This window comes from Eretmochelys imbricata, chromosome 3 (assembly GCF_965152235.1).
Source record: "Eretmochelys imbricata isolate rEreImb1 chromosome 3, rEreImb1.hap1, whole genome shotgun sequence".
Lineage (NCBI taxonomy): Eukaryota > Metazoa > Chordata > Testudines > Cheloniidae > Eretmochelys > Eretmochelys imbricata.
This window is the reverse complement of record NC_135574.1, coordinates 101,348,126-101,369,595: the sequence shown is the minus strand read 5'-3', so window position 1 is coordinate 101,369,595 and position 21,470 is coordinate 101,348,126. Positions and strand designations below refer to the sequence as shown.

Below are 21,470 nucleotides of genomic sequence, written 5' to 3'. Positions count from 1 at the left end.
TGCTTCCCCACCTCCCTTTTGAATGTTTGGCATTAATTAAAAGAGCTGATTTTGACATCTGTAGAAAATAAATAGCTTTTTAAAATGTGGAACTTAAGTAATAGATTGCACAAAAGAAAAGTGATACTAATAGTCAAATTAATGAGGTGAAAAAAGTATGTACTTTTAACATTTTTATTTAAAAACATTTTTGTAAATGATATTTATCATCATTTCCAGTGTCAACCCATGTAAATTACTTCAGCATCTATCAGAGAAATGATGGATAAAAACCTGGCCCCACTGAAATCAATAAGAGTTTTGTCTTTGGCTTCAGTGGGACCAGGATTTCACCTGATAACTTTAAACAGTGTTTACTGGTTACTTCCAATTAACTTTATATTGTATTCTATGTTAGGAGCTGTAGTCCATTGGAAATGCCTGAACATTAAAACTGCACGTAAAAATATTGTCTATCTTAATAAGAAAATATCTGATAAAGGATTATGGCTTTTCCTAATATCTCCAAGGACCTGATTGATTGCTCTGAATTTGGAAATGGATCTTGTCCTGAAATGTTCAGATCATCAGGCGTTCGAGGTGCAATGTATTTGTCCATGACTGGAGCCATCTTCATCACCATCTTCGGGAATCTAGCCATAATCATTTCAATCTCCTATTTCAAACAGCTTCACTCTCCAACCAACTTCTTGATTCTGTCCATGGCTATTACAGACTTTCTTCTGGGATTCACCATTATGCCCTACAGCATGGTCAGATCTGTGGAGAACTGCTGGTACTTTGGGATCACTTTCTGCAAAGTCCACTATAGTTTTGATCTGATGCTCTGTGTAACTTCTATCTTCCATCTTTGTTCCATTGCTGTTGATCGCTTTTATGCTATCTGTTACCCACTGCATTATTCTAGCAAAATAACCATCTCTGTGATAAAGCGAATGCTAGCAGTTTGTTGGTCGATACCAGCTGCTTTTGCTTTCGGAGTGGTTTTCTCAGAAGCATATGCTTCTGGAATAGAGGGCTATCAGATTTTAGTTACATGCTCTAGTTCTTGTCCAGTTATGTTTAATAAATTATGGGGAACAGTTTTGTTCACAGTTGGCTTCTTTACTCCTGGCTGTGTTATGATAGGAATTTATGTCAAAATTTTTTTAGTATCCAAAAAGCATGCACGTGTTATGAGCAGCATGCCTGAAAATGCAAATCGTGAAAAGTCAAATCAACTTTCCGAGAATAAAGACAGGAAGGCGGCTAAGACACTAAGTATAGTCATGGGGGTGTTCCTAATATGCTGGTTTCCATGTTTCTTCACAATTTTAATTGACCCATTTTTAAATTTCTCTACTCCTGCAACGTTGTTCGATGCCTTAACGTGGTGTGGCTATTTTAACTCTACCTGTAATCCATTAATATATGGTTTTTTCTACCCATGGTTTCGAAAAGCACTGAGATACTTATTAGGTAAAATATTCCAGACACACTTCTGTACAGCTAGTCTGTTTCCTGAAAATCAATAATGTGTCTGGTTATAACAAATAAATCCAGTGGTGATTTTCAGTTAAAAAAGGGGGCATAGTTTGGTTGAATATTATAGTGTAAAATTAAAGATGTCTTATTCATCTGTCATAATTATTATTGCAGAATGCTATCATCTAATAGTTTTCACTGATTATCTCCCAACAATATGCAGTGGCAATACAGAGTGAATGATTATGTTTAAGTAAGCACTCAGTAGAAAATGTCAGTACATGTCTCTCATAATTCAGTAATATATATACTGTGACAAAGTTCCTCCTCTGCCTTGGTGGGTCCTATGCTTATTGGTGGATTTGCTCGCCTCGGAGATTCACGGCAGCCCTCAGTTTGGTCACTTTTGCTAGTGGCTCAGACCTGCCATTAACTCAGCTAACCTCATCACTGACTTTTCACAAGTACACGTGGGTGCACGTGCCCCCCGTCTTGGACTGCATCCCCCCTACCCCTGTGGCAGACCCCCACTTTTGCCCTTACTACCTGCCCCACCTGACCCTTGCAGCTTTTTACTGCCCCCCCCTTTGCCCCAGCCCTCGGCCACTTCAGTTTGTTTGCTTGCCCTGCCCTTTCTCACTGCAGTTTTTGTTTGCCCCATCCCAGCCTCTGAAGCTGGCCCCTTGGTTTCCCTGTCCTACCTCCAGCCTGGTTATTTCCCCCCACCCCCACCCCCAACGCGGTCCCCCTGCCCTGACTGGCCCTTTGCTCTGTGTGCCCATGCCCCTCCCATGTGCGTGCCCCTCCCCTGTTTCAGTTTGAACCCCTGCCTCACTGCACCCCCACAATGCTATTATAACCCCTCCTCCCCTAATGCAGCTAGAGGAGCCGGAATCCCATCCTGTGTTGGTGATTGAACCCCCACCTCCAGCCTTTGCCTTCATAGGCTGCCCTTATCCACATCCCAACCCCCACTTCCGGTGCCCTCCTCCCCTGCCTCCAGCCTAGTGGGGAGGAGTGGTCGACCTGTTTCCCCCTTTCCCTACCCCCTCTCCAGTGTTTCTCCTTCATCCCTGCTCATTATGGTGGGGTACAAGGTGGGTGGGACCCCTCAGGCAGACCCCACTGCTCCTCCTCCGTCTGCCCCTCATCACTCTCTCTGGCTCCCACCTCAGCCGCCACTGCTGAACCATCTGCTACCGGCCCTGCTGGGGCACCAGCAGCGGCAGGCAATGGGGTGAACTCCACTGCTACCATGTCCCTCGCCCCCTCCGATTCTGGGGAAGACCCCCCAGCCGGCAGGAAAGGCCAGGGCAAAAAGAAGGGTAAGGGCCCCTCCATGGTAGAGGCTGCCCCCACTGCCGCGGCCCTGCGACCGGCTGTGGCTTCCCTCCCCGCTGCTCCTTCCACCAGCTCTGGGGGGGGCTTCTCCCAGCCTCCAAGGCGTACGCCCAGGTGAAGGTGGCTCTCCCGCCTGCCACTACGTCATCTCTCCCGGCCACTGCCTCTGCTACCATCTCTGGTGGCCGGGGCCCATTGCCCACCTTGACCAGGAAGCACTTGCGGACGTTGGCGAGGGTGGTGGGGCCCACGGCTATCATGGCAGCCTCCAAAATGTATGGGAAGGTCATCTTCTTGCTGGCATTGGAAGCCACTGCCCAGGAGGTGGTGGAGAAGGGCCTGGCTGCCAGCAGCCCTGGCTGCCCAGCGCCTGGAGCCACCCCTCCTCCTTCCCAGCCCTCCACTGCTCCTGCTTGGACCCAAGCATGAGGCAACAAAGCAGTTGGAACGGGCGGTCTTAGAGCTGGAGAGGTGTCTGGCCACCAGCCCCGAGGATCCATCCCTCTGCGGAGTGTGCCGGGAGAAGTGGGAGGAGCTTCAGGCTCTCGAAAACCATCAGGCCCCAGGGTGCCTTTGTTCGATCCCGCATCCGCCTCCTTCGGAAGATGGATCACGGCTTCCACTTCTTTTATGCCCTGGAGAAAAGGAGGGGGGCCAAGAAGCACATCAGCTGCCTTCTAGCAGAGGACAGCACCCCCTGATGGGTCAGGAGGAGATGTGCAGGAAGGCCAGGACCTTGTATGCAGGCCTTCTCTCCCCGGATCCGACTGATCCTAATGCTTTCAGAGTGCTCTGGGACAGACTCCCGATGGTCAGCATGAGTGACCAAGACCATCTAGAGCTGCCTCTCACTCTGGCTGAGTTCTGGGAAGCCCTCCGCCGCATTCCCACCAAAAAATCTCCTGGTATGGACAGGCTGACCATGGAGCTCTACCACGTGTTCTGGGACGTCTGCGGCCTGGACCTTGTCACCACCTGGGCCGAGTCATTGGAGAACAGGGTCTCCCCTTGTCATGCACGTGAGCCATGCTCGCCTTGCTTTTAAAGAAGAGGGACCCCGGTGACCTTCGGAATTGGCATCCTGTCTCTCTCCTCAGCATGGACTACAAAGTCATAGTGAAAGCCATCTCGCTGTGGCTGGGGTCCGTGCTGGTGGACGTGATCCATCCCGACCAGACCTACACCCATCCTGGGGAGTACAATCTTTGATAATCTGTATTTGGTCCGGGATCTCTTGGAGCTCGGATGTAGGTGATAGTCTGTTGTTCGCCCTTCTGTCCCTGGATCAGGAGAAGGCGTTTGACAGGGTGGACCGTGGGAATCTCCTGGGCACTCTGCGAGCATTTGGCTTCGGACTCCAATTTGTGGGCTTTCATCAGGTGATGTACGTCTCCGTGGAGTGTCTGGTCAGGCTTAACTGAACCCTGACCGAGCCGGTCAGCTTTGGGCGGGGAGTACAGCAGGGTGCCCCCTCTTGGGCCAGCTGTACACTCTGGTGATTGAGCCCTTCCTCTGTCTCCTCTGCCAGAGGCTGATGGGGTTGGTGCTGCGAGATCTAGAGCTGCGGTTGGTCCTGTTCGTGTATGCCAACGATGTGCTCCTTTTGGTCCAGGACCCGGGCGACTTGGTGCGGGTGGAGGCGTGCCAGGCCATATACTTGGCAGCCTCCTCTGCCCGAGTCAACTGGGTCAAGAGCTCAACTGGGCCTGATGGTCGGGGTTGGGTGGCAGGCGAGATCCCTCCCACCCGTGCTTCAGGCCATCTGGTGGAGCCTGGGTCCGCTGCTCTATCTGGGCGTTTACCTTTCTGCCACTCATCTGTCTCTGCTGGAGAACTGGCAAGGTTTAGAGGGCAGGGTGACAGAGCTGCTCCAGAAATGGACAAGACTATGCCAGTGCCTCTCCCTCCGAGGGAGGGTACTGGTGCTCAATCAGCTAGTCCTGTCCATGCTTTGGCACTGGCTCAACACCCTGGGCTTCTTGGCCAACCTCCGGACATTGGTTCTGGAATTCTTCTGGCCAGGACTGCACTGGGTCTCTTCAGGGGTCCTCCACCGGCCCTTGGAGGAGGGAGGGCAGGGCCTGAAGTGCCTGCTCACTCAGGTCCATGTCTTCTGCCTCCAGTCCCTGCAGAGGCTCCTTTATGGTGCAGGTAGTCTGGAGTGGAGCGTACTGGCGCATGCCTTCCTGCGCTGCTTCCGAGGGCTCCGATATGACCGGCAGCGCCTTTTTCTCCATCTGAGAGGTCTTTACCAAGACCTCTCTGGGCTGCTAATTTTCTACCAGGACCTCCTCCAGACCTGGAAACTGCTCTCGGTGACCAGGTCCATGGCAGCCACTGAGGGGGCGGATCTCCTCACAGAGCCCCTGCTACACAGCCCCCAGCTCCATGTGCAGGTGGCAAAGTCCCCCTTGGTGCACCAGAGGTTGATCCTGGCAGACGTCACCAGAGTTGGAGACCTCTGGACTATGACAAGGGAGACTGGCTGGATCCCCTGATGTTCGCTCGGCACATGGGGCTCTCCAGGTCTCGTACTCCCTGGCGCGTACTTCAGGAGGTGAAGGCCACTTTACTGCCCACTGCTCGGGTTTTCCTCAACCGGGTCCTGCGAGAGGGCACACCCCGCCCACCCTCCACCCCAGGCCCTCCAGACCTTTTCATTGGGCCCCTGCTCTGTGGACCTACCCGGCCATCCCACCCCTTTTCTGCCAGCCAGCTGCATGATCTGCAGCCGGTCTGCTTCCAGACCACACCAAGGAAGCATCTATACACGCTCATGCTCCACACCCTTCATGTCCTCACCCTCATGTCCCACCCCAACACAAAGTGGTGGGACCTCCTGCCACCTCTGGAGGGTGAGGAGTTCCGATGGGCCAGTCTGTATTCCACCCTGGTCCTGAGGCCTGCTGGGGACACCAGCTGGCGGCTCCTTCACAGAGCCGTGAGCACATGCGTGTACTTGGTGCAGTTCACCACTGTCCCAGACACCTGCCCCTTCTGCGGCATGAGGGAGACCCTGGCACACATTTACATGGAGTGTGCCAGGTTGCAGCCCTTATTCCAGCTCCTCTTAAACATCCTCTTACGTTTTTAGTTGCACTTTTCCTCTCACCTGCTCATCTATGCACTTCCTATCCATGGCCCCACGAAGTCACTGGACCTCCTTGTCAACCTCCTCCTAGCCTAGCCAAAATGGGCATCTACAAGACCAGGGAGAGGAAGTTGGCTGATGGGGTCTCCTGTGACTGTGGGTCCTATTTCTGATCATCCGTCCGCTCACGCATCCGGGCAGAGTTCCTCTGGGAGGCGTCCGCTGGCTCCCTTGACACCTTCGAGGAGCAGTGGGCACTGTCCAGGGTTCTCTGCTCAGTGTCCCTGTCAGTTTCCCCTCATTTAGCCCTCTCACCTCACTCCTGTCGCTGTTTTATCTTTAGTTGTCCCCCGTACTTGCTTGGTATCCCGGTCCTGTGGATACTCCCCTTAGGCTGGTGGGAGGTCCTTTAAAGTAGTGGGCGGGCTTCTGCCCACCCACTTCCTGGATCCCAATAGGATCACTCTCCTGTAGCCATCTGGCCCGACCCTGTCACAATATATTTGCAAAGGATTATCAATCTAAATGAACATTTGCAACCAGAAAATGATGAAGCAGAGCAACACCTTCAACAAAAGAATGGATTAAGCAAAGCTTGCCCAAGATGAAAAGTTCATGTTAAGTTCTACATGAAACAGATATACAGGTGTGGACTTGGTAACAAAGAGCTATCACCTGACTTACCAAAACAAAATCCCTACTTATGATTAATAGAGCCTTAGGGAGAGCCAATTGGAGAGAGGCTGTGTGGAGCAGCCCATCAGGGCCAGGCTGGCCCATATAAGAAGGGCTGCAGAGCAGCTTCCGTCACTCCCTGGAGCTTGAGGAGGGAGGAGGACTGGCTGTCTTGCAGGCTGAAGGCAGCAAGCACCCTGGGCAGAGCAGTGCTGCAGGCAGAGACCCAGGGAGCTAAAGGCAGCCTGTTTTACCGAGGGGGAGACTAAGGGCTGGTCTACATTAGGAAATTAGATCAGTATAATTACATGGCTCAGGGATGTGAAAAATCCATATCCCTGAGTGATGCAGTTAAACTGGTGTAGACAGCATTAGGTTGGTGGGAGAATTCTCCTGTCAACTTAGCTACCACCTCTCAGGGAGATGGATTCCCTATGCCGATGGAGAACTCCATCTGTTGGCATAGGTTGTGTCCTCACTGAAGGGCTACAGTTGTGCTGCTGGAATGTTTAAGTGTAGACAAGCCCTAAGGCAGAGAGGGTAAGTGATTTATCCAAAGTGCAGAAAAAGTCAGTGTTAAGAGTATAAATTAGTACTGAGGCAATCCTGTCAACCTGTCTTCTGTTCTAACACCAGAAACATGCTGTTAACTTTTATACAACACCCTGGAACATAGGACAAGAATGAAGGACAATTGTTACTGAGTCTAATTTCCATAGTGGTAATGTTTCTGGATATATTCTGTAGGATAGTGAGAAGCAGGACGTGACAACATACTATCAGTACAGTGGGAAGCAAAGGAAAAGATGATAAATCCTTCCTGCCATTCAAAATGATCAGAAAGGCATTTAGACTGACTAACCACAAATGCACCAAAATTCAAACATCGTGGTATTTTTGTTTAGGAGCAAATCTTGTTTAGTAGTTGCCTTTGCCACAAATCTATTGTGCACTTTGACCAGAAGACAGTAATTACCTTTCATAGAAAAATCACCATAATTTTAAAGCCAGAGAAGGGAGTAATTACGTTAACAGAAATCATGGCTTCAAAATGATGGTATTTTCTTAAGAGTCATCTCTAATCAAAAGATTGGAGCCATTTAATTGCTGAAGATAAAAGAGAAAAATGGAGGTGGCAAAGGAAGCAGAAACCAATGTTGAGATCTGGGGAGAGCAGATTAGTAGCCCCAAGAGATTTTCCTTCATTTACTTACTAAAGGCCAAGTAGTTCTCGGGTTTTTTCGCAAATCTCTTGAGATCTGTTTGTAAAGTTATAGAAGCACAGCGTGTTGTACCCATTAGTAATTCCAGGCAGTCACTCTGAGCAAATCTCCCCTTAAAGTTCAATATTACCCTTTGCACAAGCAGGGGAACAATAAGAAAGTTGTTTTAAAACCAGCCTGTGATCTATCAAGGCTTCCCCTGGACATAGGCACGTAAGGGGAGGGAAAATGATGTGTGTGTGAAATGCATGACTGGACTCTTGTATTGCCTATATTTGTGTTTTATTTTTAAGAAGAGCTACTGCAACAGAGATTACAGGACTGTGAGCTACCCACTGAAATCATAATCTTATATGCTGGCAGACCTCCAACCCTGCTGAGCTCCATAGATTTTTATGCTGCTCTACTGGGGCTCCTTGGTGCCACTTCCAGGACCAGAGCCTAAGAGTTTATTTCTTTTCTCATTGAATTTAATGACAGGGATCCCACTGAGTTCAGTGGTACAGGATCAGGCTCTAAATGCTGCTTTATATGAAAAGTTGAATTAGGCATGAAAGTGATATCAGCTTCTCCTTTTAGGTCTTATTTTAATGTAGAACACTAGTTTCAAACAAGGAATGCAGAATGACGTCAGTAGTTTCTCCTAGAGACACTGTTACATGGGAGAAAACAGAATCTACCCCTTGTGTGCTCTCCCCAGACCTGAGTGTCTGCAATTCAGAAATAACATGCATTGAAAAAAGATTAAGGTAAAATATGAACGGTGTGGGCATCTGGCTCATCCTTACACTGCGTCTGCTGCCATACCAAGGGTTGCCAACAGAGGGCATTCAAGGTGAATTGTGAACCCAAAATAAATCCTTGATATCTTTTACTGCTTCTTTATGATGCCCCTTCTCTGCATTGCCTAGGCTAAAACTGAGTGTCCTTTCCTCATTCAGTTGGAAATGAGATTAAAGTCAGTTCTTTCCCAGATGTCAAGTTCCCCCAGGGAGGAGAGTAACTGATACGAAAATATAAATGTAAAAATAAACAGACTGAAGTTCTCCCAACCTCTTCATAGAATCATAGAATATCAGGGTTGGAAGGAACCTCAGGAGGTCACCTAGTCCAACCCCCTGCTCAAAGCAGGACCAATCCCCAATTAAATCATCCCAGCCAGGGCTTTGTCAAGCCTGACCTTAAAAACTTCTAAGGAAGGAGATTCTACCACCTCCCTAGGTAATGCATTCCAATGTTTCACCACCCTCCTAGTGAAGAAGTTTTTCCTAATATCCAACCTAAACCTCTCCCACTGCAACTTGAGACCATTACTCCTTGTCCTGTCCTCTTCTACCACTGAGAATAGCCTAGAACCATCCTCTCTGGAACCACCTCTCCGGTAGTTGAAAGCAGCTATCAAATCCCCCCTCATTCTTCTCTTCTGTAGACTAAACAATCCCAGTTCCCTCAGCCTCTCCTCATAAGTCATATGTTCCAGACCCCTAATCATTTTTGTTGCCCTTCGCTGGACTCTCTCCAATTTTTCCACATCCTTCTTGTAGTGTGGGGCCCAAAACTGGACACAGTACTCCAGATGAGGCCTCACCAATGTCGAATAGAGGGGAATGATCACGTCCCTCAATCTGCTCGCTATGCCCCTACTTATACATCCCAAAATGCCATTGGCCTTCTTGGCAACAAGGGCACACTGCTGACTCATATCCAGCTTCTCGTCCACTGTCACCCCTAGGTCCTTTTCCACAGAACTGCTGCCTAGCCATTCGGTCGCTAGTCTGTAGCTGTGCATTGGGTTCTTCCGTCCTAAGTGCAGGACCCTGCACTTATCCTTATTGAACCTCATCAGATTTCTTTTGGCCCAATCCTCCAATTTGTCTAGGTCCCTCTGTATCCTATCCCTGCCCTCCAGCGTATCTACCACTCCTCCCAGTTTAGTATCATCTGCAAATTTGCTGAGAGTGCAATCCACACCATCCTCCAGATCATTTATGAAGATATTGAACAAAACCGGCCTCAGGACCGACCCCTGGGGCACTCCACTTGACACCGGCTGCCAACTAGACATGGACCCATTGATCACTACCCGTTGAACCCGACAATCTAGCCAACTTTCTACCCGCCTTATAGTGCATTCATCCAGCCCATACTTCTTTAACTTGCTGACAAGAATACTGTGGGAGACCGTGTCAAAAGCTTTGCTAAAGTCAAGAAACAAGAAACAATACATCCACTGCTTTCCCTTCATCCACAGAACCAGTAATCTCATCATAGAAGGCGATTAGATTAGTCAGGCATGACCTTCCCTTGGTGAATCCATGCTGACTGTTCCTGATCACTTTCCTCTCATGTAAGTGCTTCAGGATTGATTCCTTGAGGACCTGCTCCATGATTTTTCCGGGGACTGAGGTGAGGCTGACTGGCCTGTAGTGCCCTCTGACCCGTGTTTATAAAAATAGTTCATGAAGTTGTCTTGGAACATCAGGATAGACCAGCAAAGACCAAAAGCAACTTTTAAAATAATTTTGCTTCATAGTTCACAGTTGAAAATATGTAATGAGAATAAAAACCACAAGCTGTATTAGTAGCTTTTAATATGCTGTTGTCCAGACAAAGGTTCCTCAGCCTATGTGCAAAATGCTGCTTCTAATGATTAGCAACAATTTTATTGTTGCCAAGAAGGCAGACGTCTAAGCACATCCAACCGCGCCCAGTGTAAATGGTACTACTTGAATAGTGAGTGACACACTGACTTTGATGGGACTACTCACATAGATAAAGTTATCCACATGCTTAAATGTTGGTAGTGTTAGCTAACAATGCAACAAAATGTTATCAGCTTGTTTCTACCTTAGGAATTCTTATTTTCTTATCCTTTAGATGATACAACTAACCAACTTTTGTCCTAGTTTTCTGATTTATTTCACTCTAATCGCTATAAATGTCTGTACTGAGGACAACTGAAGACTTTGTGACAGACAAAATGCACCTGATTTTCTGAATATGTTTTCCCTGGAAAACCTTAGTGCACTGAGAAAACTTGGTCATATTTTCAATATAAAACTGTATTTCTGTATTCAGGATCAAAATTTGAAATGACTCCTGGGACTCTTGAGGAGGACTGCCTGACTGCTTGAAGAAAATGCCTGGAGAGAATCAACTAGCCCACTACATCCATTACAGAGCCTATAACATGAATGTTTCCAATGGTTGATAAATTACAAGATATATTTTAATCTAATATTGTCAGTGAAGATCTGGTGACCTTTATGTTAGCACACCACTCAGCACATAGGGACCTAGTCTTGCTTGGGATTCAGAGCACTACTGTAATACAAATAATAAAAAACTAATCAGTTTATTAAAGCTAGTCATATAAAATAGGGATGAAAAATACACAATATTTAATTCACTGCTCTTCCGTTCCCTCCCTGAATACCTACTATTTAATCTATTTAATTTTATCATATTGTTTTACATCAGCTGAGCTCATTAAATAGTTACTGTCAGCTAACTGTATGTTTTATTCTAATATATGAGCTATATTGTTACAAACATTACAAGTCACATACAAATATTATTGTCCTACCATATTAACTAAAAGTTTATGGTTTCTCCTAATACAATGAAGAACTTTATTGATTGTTCCAAATTTGGAAATGGATCTTGTCCTGAACTGTCCAGATCATCAGGTGTTCGAGGTGCAATGTATTTGTTCATGACTGGAGCCATCTTCATCACCGTCTTTGGAAATCTTACCATAATCATTTCAATCTCCTATTTCAAACAGCTTCACTCTCCAACCAACTTCTTGATTCTGTCCATGGCTATTACAGACTTTCTTTTGGGATTCACCATTATGCCCCACAGCATGATCATGTCTGTGAAGAACTGCTGGTATTGTGGGATCACCTTCTGCAAAGCCCACTATAGTTTTAATCTGATGCTCTGTTTAGTTTCCATCTTCCATCTTTGTTCCATTGCTGTTGATCGCTTTTATGCTATCTGTTATCCACTTCATTATTCTAGCAAAATAAGTTTTCCTGTGATAAGGCAATTGCTAGCAGTTTGTTGGACAGTGCCAGCTGCTTTTGCTTTTGGGATTGTTTTTTTCAGAAGCATATGCTTCTGGAATAGAAGGCTATAAGATTTTAGTAGCATGCTCCAGTTTGTGTCCCATTGTGTTCAACAAATCATGGGGAACAGTTTTGTTCACAGTAGGTTTGTTTGCTCCTGGCTGTTTCATAATAGGGACATATGGAAAAAAATTTGTAATATCCAAAAAGCATGCGCGTGTTGTGAACAACATGTCTGATTGATGCAAACAATGACATTAGAAATCAGCTTTCCAAGAAAAAGGCCAGAAAGGCTGCTAAGACTTCGAGTATAGTTATGGGGGTGTTCCTAATATGCTGGTTTCCATGTTTCTTTACAATCTTAATTGACCTATTTTTAAATTTCACTACCATGTTAGCTTTGTTTGATGCTTTAAACTGGTTTGGTTACTTCAATTCTACCTGCAATCCATTAATATATGGCTTTTTTTTATCCATGGTTTCAGAAAGCATTGAAATACATCCTAGGAGGTAAAATATTCAACCCACACTCTTGTACAACTAATCTTTTTGCTAAAAATCAACCACAATAGAATATCTGAAATGGAAAACAAAAGCCAATAGCAAAAAGCAAACAAAAAACCCTCTATGAATTATGCTCAAATAAATTTGTTAGTCTCTAAGGTGCCACAAGTACTCCTGTTCTTTTTGTAGATACTCATTGTTCAGTATACGTGGTCTGAAAGATGCAATATACAGAACACTTTCACCAAACACTTTTTTCTTTATTTTTTATAAAAAGACCTTACGTTGTGTGATGATTTTAATTTATTCTTTTTTTCATATACCCCTTTTCTAGGGTAGTACTTAATTTCTTAATATGGAATGGGTGGTTAAACTCTATGTTGAATACATGTCTTTTTAAACGTATGGTTTCAGAAATCATTTGAATATTAGATAAAATATTTAATCCACATTCCTGTATGAGTACAGCTAATCTGTTTTCCGAGGCACACTGTGACTTCTTAGAGCAAACGTAACTGATACTAACAGTGTAACTCTTTGTCCTCCTCTAGTGGCTGCACCATTGTAGATGTTTGAGTCTGCTACTGTCTCCAAGCAAACAGATCTGGTGTGAAATTCTGGCCCCACTGAAATCAATGGGAATTTTGCAGTTGACTTCTCTGGAGGCAGGATTTGAACCCTGTTCCTTTAGCTCAGACAACTGAAGCTGATGGTTTTTGGTCCAGAAGTCATATATTCAGTCCTCACAGATGACCCACTCAGACATGTTGTTATGCAATATTAATATTTAGTTAATAGAAGCCCCCATTATATTCATGGTAACATATCTTGTAGAGCTAGATTTAAATTTGACATTAAAGATTTAATATAGAATCATAGAATATCAGGGTTAGAAGGTCATCTAGTCCAACCCCCTGCTAAAAGCAGGACCAATCCCCAAATCGCCCCCTCAAGAATTGAACTCACAACAAATTGGCCCTGGGTTTAGCAGGCCAATGCTCAAACCACTGAGCTATCCTGCTAAACTACAGGGTACTGGGTTATTTATTTACTATTTTGTTATATTTGTAGTGATCTCTCATTACTTCAGCACCAGTACATTTCTTTGCTGAATTTTCAACACAGATAGCAAGAATAATATCCATGTGGATCTCAGAAGGAGTGCGCTTAAAACCCAAAGTGTCAATTGCTTCCTCAAAATCAGATAGGACTGATATAGCTAGGAGCTATCTGACAAGCTGGCTGCTTACAACTCACTGATGAAAGTTAGAGATTCTTAGGGTGGAGTGTGAACAAGTCCCACCTCCCATGAACAGGTATGGAAACCAAGGGCCTGATTCAGTGCCCTTTAATTCAATGGAAAGATGTGCAGTGAATTCAGTGAGCATTGGACCAGACACCAAAGCAGGGAATAGAGCTCAGGGAAAGAGAGATTTGGCATCTGGAGAGAAAAATGGCAGGAAAAAAAGCCATCATCTACATTTTCAGTTGTAAACGATGGCCTCTGAAACCCTTTAAAGGAGGCACTCAGATCCCATGTGCTAAAATTACCTAGATAAATAGTATGGAAAATCTCCTGAGCAATAAGTCAGCAGAGGGCACTGTGATGAAACAGCTCTGGGTGACTCTGCTACTGCTTTTCTGGGTCCTGACCAGATAGAGCAGCCAAGAGAGGGAAGGTTCCCTGGCAGCTGGGATGGCTGGAAATCGGTAGCAAAGTGACAAAGGCAGCTGTTCCTGGCCAGATCTAAGCACGGCAGAGCTGGGAATGGTTGTGGGTGCAGGTGGTGATTTAAGACTGAAAGGGCATGTATGTAAACAGTATAAATAAGGGTATATGCATCGTGTAAATAAACAAATTGCACTAAAGGTATCTTGATGTTAATTTCTCTCCTTCAATGGAAAATGACCTGCTGCAAGGCCTGAAAATTCACCACTGCTCAGCCAAGGGGCAACAATACATTAGATAAAATACCTGGATTTGGAGGCAACAAACTACAAATGTTTCTGATGTTTGTATGTTAAATGGCTTCACTATAGTCACTGCCAGAATTACTCTGATTTAATATAATGATTTAACAGACTCAGAAATTCTCTCTCTCTCTCTCACACACTCACACACACACTCTCTCTCTCTGTTTCAAAATGGTTTTATAGCTTCCTGTTACCTAATTCAGTAGCCACACTGAAATTTTCAAATGTGGAGGCCTAAAGTTCAATTCCAAAATCCATATTTAAACCCTGCAGAAGCTCATAGTACCTTTTTAGGTGCCTAAATATGGATTCAGGAGCTAATTTTAGGCACCCAAGTTATTTTAAATATTGATCAGAGTGTGCCATCAACAAACCGCACAATTCCACATTAGTTGGTCCAGGACATTGCATGTACTCCAATAATAACCTTGCTTCTGGGTTGAAAATCCTCAGTTTTAGCCATGAACCTTCTTGGTAGAGTAGTGCTTCGGCATTGGAGAAATTGTGAAGTACACTTTTTTGGCTGTTCTTCTCAGCCAGCCTTTGTCCTACAGGTTTCTGAGTAGCAGCCGTGTTAATCTGTATTCGCAAAAAGAACAGGAGGACGTGTGGCACCTTAGAGACTAACCAATTTATTTGAGCATAAGCTTTCGTGAGCTACAGCTCACTCGTGCTTATGCTCAAATAAATTGGTTAGTCTCTAAGGTGCCACAAGTCCTCCTGTTCTTTTCGTCCTACACGAGACACAGGAGATCCTAACAATGCACTGCTTCTGATGAACATAGCTTTGTGGAATGGTAGCATAGAAGTATCTTTGCTGTTGGGGGAAAAATACTCACTTTTAATTAAATCAGGTGTGTTATTTTCTCCCACATCTAAACACTGCAGATCTGCCCCATTTTCCGTATCACTGAACCATGGAAAATGGCTTTTCAAATGCATGTCAGCCTATACATCAAGAATAGACCTTGTTGATCTTATTGGACCAAAAGTGATCTTAAGACATTTCCCTCATTCCCTTCCACCTTCAGTGAGTCTGTCTGGCCTTTTGTTAGTGTCTGACTCCTGCTCTGCCTGTCCCAGCCGTGACCAGTGCTGTCTACAGATCCAATGATTTTTGTTCACACAAGTGTTGTCTTCGTTAACCTTCCTTATTCTGACATATTATACCTAAAAGATGTCACTCACAAATCCCTGTAGATTTATACAATGCCTGCTTATGGCAAGGATGTATAATTTTTACCTGTAAATACCTGTGTACTCCTTTGTGTCACAGGATGAGTTGTTCTGGATTGGTGTTTTGTATTACCTTCTGGAGAATACAACAGATAACACAAGCAAAAATGGGCAGAACATATCTTAGCCTTTCTGCTACATATCCACCCTAGAATAAAATTAAAGAACATCCAAACAATCACAGGACGTTGGACAAGAATCCTTGGCTGAAGAATCTCATGAGAACAAGTTTTCTTTTGAGATATGTGTTACTTACTGTTCTAAGTTCTAATTCAGCAGAGCAACTTAAGGATTTATTTAACTCAGTAGAACCGAACCTTCTGTTCAAAGTGAAGTACATGCTTTAGTGCTTTGCTCAGTAAGGATGGTCTCCTGAAGTGACGCCTTGGATAGAGCTAGGGATACAGTGAGAACAGTTTGCCTTGTGGTATTTCACTCCTTGTATGACTAGTCGTGGCTTGAATTTAGATGTGCAGAGACACATGGTCAGAACAATCTTTCAAGAACCTTCATAACGTTTAGGGGGTTGAAATGGTCGAAGGCGGAGGTGTGGAAGTAGAAAAATGTGAATGAGACACTTATTATTTGTGGAATATTTTGTGCATCCCTAAATGTAACTGACCATCTTTGGATTCCCTTTCCCTTATGAGCCATCCCCCTGTTTTAGAAGTCGTTAAAATTATCTCAGTTGATAATTATTATAATTTAACATGTACATTATGTAAGCAGGGAAAAAGTCCTGCTATTGTGGGGAACTTTCCTGGCTTCTGCACTACCCCGGTGAAGTGGGCTAGTGAAAGGATCTGAGTCCTCGCTCCCACTTCCTTTACCCAGTGGCCTCCCTGCCCTTGAGGACTCCCCTTCCACTCTCCTGTCTGGCAGAGTCCTTGTAACCCCAACAAGGCTGGGCCCAGGATTCCTGGGGGGCTCAACCCCCAACCCTGCTGTGGTCACCTAGGACAGGGGCTAGGGTGTCCCCACTCCGGGGTACTCTCTCTGCACTGGGCACTTCTCTGACCCACTGACGATTATATACAAGTTAAAGCAAATGCAAGTTATTTAATCAACAATTAATTTTAAAAAGAATAAGGAAAAATGGGAAAGGTTAAAGGAAACACATCAACCTGCTCTGTGGCAGGGAACATCACAAACAGTGTCTCTGGAATGTCCGGGCAGTTCACAGTCTGTTCCTTGTAAGTCCCAGGCTGCCTTCTCAGGCCCTGGCTGTGCTGTAGGGATGCTGTGGGTTGGACACTTGCTCTGGTGGTGGCCATATGCTTTCAGGCTCTAAGTGGTAGGACCCTTCTACCCAGTGTCACCCCCACACTGTCGGGGTTATGATCCAAGCCTGGCCTGCAGAGCCTCTTGGCTGAGGCATCTCCCTGTGCTGGGCCCGCTGCCCAAGGTCCCCCTCGGTCTCCCCAGCTGCTCACTGCACCCAGCTCCAGACTGCTCCAGCCCCAGCTCCACCACTCTGTCTCTGCACTGCTGCTGCTCTGCCTCCAGCTCCCTGGGCTGCTTTTCTGGCCCCTCTAGCTCTGGTTGCTGCAGCTCTGCTCCCAGGACAGGTCTGCTCTCTCTGGGCTGCTTTTCTGGTCCCTCTGGATCTGGCCCAGCCCTGCTCTCCAGCTTAGCTTGGGCCCCTGCTTTCTCCTTAGCTCGGTCCCACTCTGTCTGACCCAGGCAAATCCAGCTCACATGGAGGATGGGGCCTCCTGACTCCCTGATTACCCTGCTCGCCCTGTCATTCAGGCTGACCTGGAGCATTGACCTATCCCCATTGTTCCTGGGGGCTGTCGGTCTCAGGGTCCTGATTCTCCATCGACCCTTCCCCCTTTTTAGTACTGGGAGCTAGCAACTAAAACACCCCCACCAAATGTTAGTAAGGTGGCAACAGTCCCCTTACAATTGCAACAGAATATAGAGACCTCAGACAGGTTAGGGTCCCATCAAGACTAGAAAAAAAAGGGGTTTCCCCCATGGAAAATATCAGTGAAAGTGAAAAATCATTCATTTTGGTTGGAAAATGCTTGTGGTTTTTTGCCATTCTAACGCCTCCTGGGAGCGCTAGTTCAAGTGCCTCAGGCCCCATTCTCCTCTATGGGCTGCGCTCCCTGGTTGGACTGTATCTTCTGTGATGTGCCACAGTCTCCCCTTTAGCTGAGTGGCGGTTAAATAGCATGAGAGTTCCATTGCCATGGTCCATTATGGGAGATGAAATCTGGCTGTGGAGAACTGGAGTGGCGTGTGGAGAGAGGAGAACTGGCACTCAAAATACAATTCCTATGAGGCACGGTGGCAGAAATTCAGAATTGAAATATTTTGGGTTTAGGATGAAATATTTTGGCTTGTAGCCATTTAGTTTTTTGATGAGAAATTCTAAATTTCCATTGAAAAGAGACACTTCTTGAAAAAAAAAAATGTGTTTAGCCAAAAACCCATTTTTCCAACAAAAAACAGTTTTGACAGAACATTTTCAACCAGCCCTACTGAGCAGAGTAAATGACAGCCCCTGTCATTTAAAGCTTATAATGTAAAAGACCTTCCATGGCTTTATATTGAACATATTGAAGTAGAAGCATCCTCCCATTTCCAATAGGGCTGTGAACCAAATAAAAAAAAATCTCCTCACTGGGTTGTTTGTGCATAATTTTTTTCAGTTGCAGCAGCAGAATGAAGAGTTACAGAGTAAATCTGCCAAAGGAAAGACACGATAGGAGACTTGTGAACTCCTCAGAGACAGCTACAGGTCTTCTCTGCTGTATATATACTAGCAATCAGTTAATCTGATAAGAAAGGAGGAAAAATTTCAAATGCATTTTCATTAAGCATTGCCACAAGGAGTCATAGCTTGAAAAAAAGCAATCAAACAAGCTTTGTGAGTTAATAAGAAAAAGATTTATACTTTGCAGGTAAGTTCTAAAACTGTTCATTAATTTGAATCAGAAGATTTTTTAACTGAAACCAAAGACTAGAAATAAAAGCAAAAATCACAGCCAAAAATGTTTTCTAGGAAGAGATGGACTATGGAGAGAGATCAGGTGAAACATTTTTCACTCCAATGTAATGATGTAACCAACTGTATTTTGTAAAGCACTAGAGGAACTGCAATTTATTTGATTTTCCAGTCTAAATATTGGACTGACTGTAATGAGAAAAAGGTTTCTTGTGATTTTTTCCAAGGAAATGTTTATCTCTGTATCATAAAGATAACTTGAACCACTGTAAAATAAAGAAGTGAGTTGAATCTTAAATTGTCTGGCAAGATCATTCAGAAACTGACTAGAGAAAGACAGCTGGGTCATCTTCAACAACTTATGCTATGCCAGTGACAGATAGAACATCAGTTAATGAGATAATTACCAATGTGAGGACTGCAGGGCTGGGCTAGAAATATTGTTTTTCATGAGATTGCAGTCTCTTACTGAGCACACACACTGTGCTATTTCTTATGAATGTAAATGTCATATATCCTTTCAAAGTACTAAGGCAAGATAATATACAAAGATCCTTTCCTGCAAACACTCTTATTCACTTGTGGGTAAAGAGTAAACACTGGTGCTATTCATGGGAGTAAAGTTATACACATGCTTAAATGCTTGTAGGACTACACTTTATTAGACATAAGATCTGATATTGATTCCATCAAAGTCAGTGTTAAAACTCTTGATGACTTTAATGGGGTAAGGATTTGGCCTACAAATAGACCTGATACTTTCTATATCTTTGATGTAAGAAGTAGAGAGGTGAATGATCACAAAATGTTAAGCATACCCACAGCATAATTGGCTTTTGGGTGCTTGATTATTTATATAAGATAAAGAACCCTACTATAATAACACTACATTTTGATATCAGCCTGGCATACCTGTTTTAAACCTGTAATATGTTTATAATGGTAAATGTTCATATTCTTATCATGCAATGGAGTTTTCAATGGATTTTAGAAAAGTATGCCAGAAAGCTTTAATGTACTCTGTTGTACAGAAATAGCTTTATACGAACCTGACAAGCTGGGAAAAAGCAAAGAAAAACAGGAATAGGTGAGGGACAAATAAAGGGGATAGATAACACAGGAGAAGGGATATGGACCTATAGAATTGAAAGGAGGAAGAAATGGGGCTTGCAGAGGGGATAGTTGATTTGATTAAAATCTGTATTCTATTGAAGAACGAGTCCCTGAAGTGTACATAATCTAAGTATCTAATTAAATTTGGGGACCTTGTAGCATGAGAAAACCCCAAAACTTGAGTCTTGTGGTTTATGATGTTGCTAGAAACTCTTGTTGGAATTACTGGGGGAATACAATTCCTTAGTTTACTACGGTGAAATAATGTTAATTAAACTCCCAAACTCTAATAATATATACATAGCATGTGTGTACATTTATGTATATGTGCGTATGCATGCACACACTAGCATATACGATGTATCTTCTCAGGCCATAGTGGCCACCTTCAAGCTCCAGCACTTTCATTCTATTGTACACGAAGAACTGTGTGAATAGCATGCAGAGGAGAGTGTGCAGATTGTAATGTGTCGAATCTGGTTTCTTCCTCTTACACATGTATATTTGTAATAGTAAATACTGGTTTAAATTAAAAAAACCCCAGAAGTCTTAAATAACAATTATCCATAATAAAGGTTTAATACAGTTCACTAAAGTGGTGTCCTTTTACCTGTTTTTCAAATCTTTCAATGCTTTGAGGCACGCCTCAGTGACTCCTCAGCACGATGCAATTGTATTTCTCTTAATCCTAGCCAAGTAAATGTTGAGGGTATGCACCTCAGCGGATTAATATTACAATCAGAAACAGGTATACACTCAGTGGCCTACTGGCAAGCATGCTAAAACGAGGAAGGTGTCAGTGAGTTTGTGTCACTCTTTTACCTCGTGGTCTGGCCAGCTTTACAAACTGCTGCATGTTAAAATCTTTATAGCATCAACCATTTTGGATTTTCTGATGCTGTAATGTATCTCCTAGAAGGATGAGTAGCACCTCCAGGAACAAAAATGTCTGAGATGATACGTAGAGCCGTGCAATCAGTGGTGGATTGGCCACTCGGCCAATGAGGCCCCGTGCCCTGGGGCTCCGGTCAATTGGGGGGGGGGCTCCAGAAAATGAGCTCCCCCGTGCCCTGACCCGCTCTACCTCCCCTACGCTCCTGCCGGGGAGCGCGGTTGGAGGGAGTGGGGAGGCCTGCCCTGCTTTTTGCGCCCACCCGGCGCTCCTGCTTGGAAGTGGGGGAAGCCTCTGAACCTCGACCCTGCTCCCCGGCAGGAGAACCAGGCGGGCAGAGCAGGGCAAGTCCCCTGCGCCTAAACCCCATTTCCATGGCAGGAGTGTGGGGGAGGTGTGCGGGGGGACTGCAGGTGGAAGGGGTAGAGAGGGGCCCCCACTTGCTCTGGCCCAGGGCCCCACAAAACCGTAATCCATCTGTGTTTGCAATACAGGTGAGTGTCGTACGTTTGAGGCTTTCATTGTGCAAAACTCTTATCATAGTGCTTATAGTGTTGAATGTAAACTCCCTAGCAAAAATATCCAATATTACTTAGAATTTTTGAGCACCTTAAGATTCAAAAGTATTTAGGAAATGCTTCAGCCTTTTTTTTTTTTTTTGGTTATCATTGGGCCAAATTCTGCTGTCTCTTATACTGGTGTAAGTCTGGAGTAACTCCTCTAAAGTAAATGGGAATTGTTCTGAATTGATGTTTTTGCAACTGAGAGTAGAATTAGGGCCATTGTTTTTAAGTGTTAATCAATTAATCTGAAACACAGGTCTGCAGATGTTGCTACTGTTCATGTCACTTTGTTTATTTTTCCTTTTTCCCCAGGACTGGCTGTATTGTAATACTTTGGAAAAAGTTACTGTCATTGATCCCAAATT

The 21,470-nt window shown here is 44.8% G+C and overlaps 1 protein-coding gene and 1 pseudogene across 1 annotated transcript; both read left to right on the top strand.

Moving 5' to 3' along the window:
* The first annotated feature begins 584 nt into the window (after positions 1–584).
* Positions 585–1,514, top strand: LOC144262390 (trace amine-associated receptor 2-like). Its single transcript, XM_077812151.1, has one exon. The coding sequence runs from the start codon at positions 585–587 to the stop codon at positions 1,512–1,514; it is 930 nt and encodes a 309-aa protein (XP_077668277.1).
* Positions 1,515–11,398: 9,884 nt separating this feature from the next.
* On the top strand, positions 11,399–12,470 carry LOC144262119 (trace amine-associated receptor 2 pseudogene; annotated as a pseudogene).
* Positions 12,471–21,470: the final 9,000 nt, after the last annotated feature.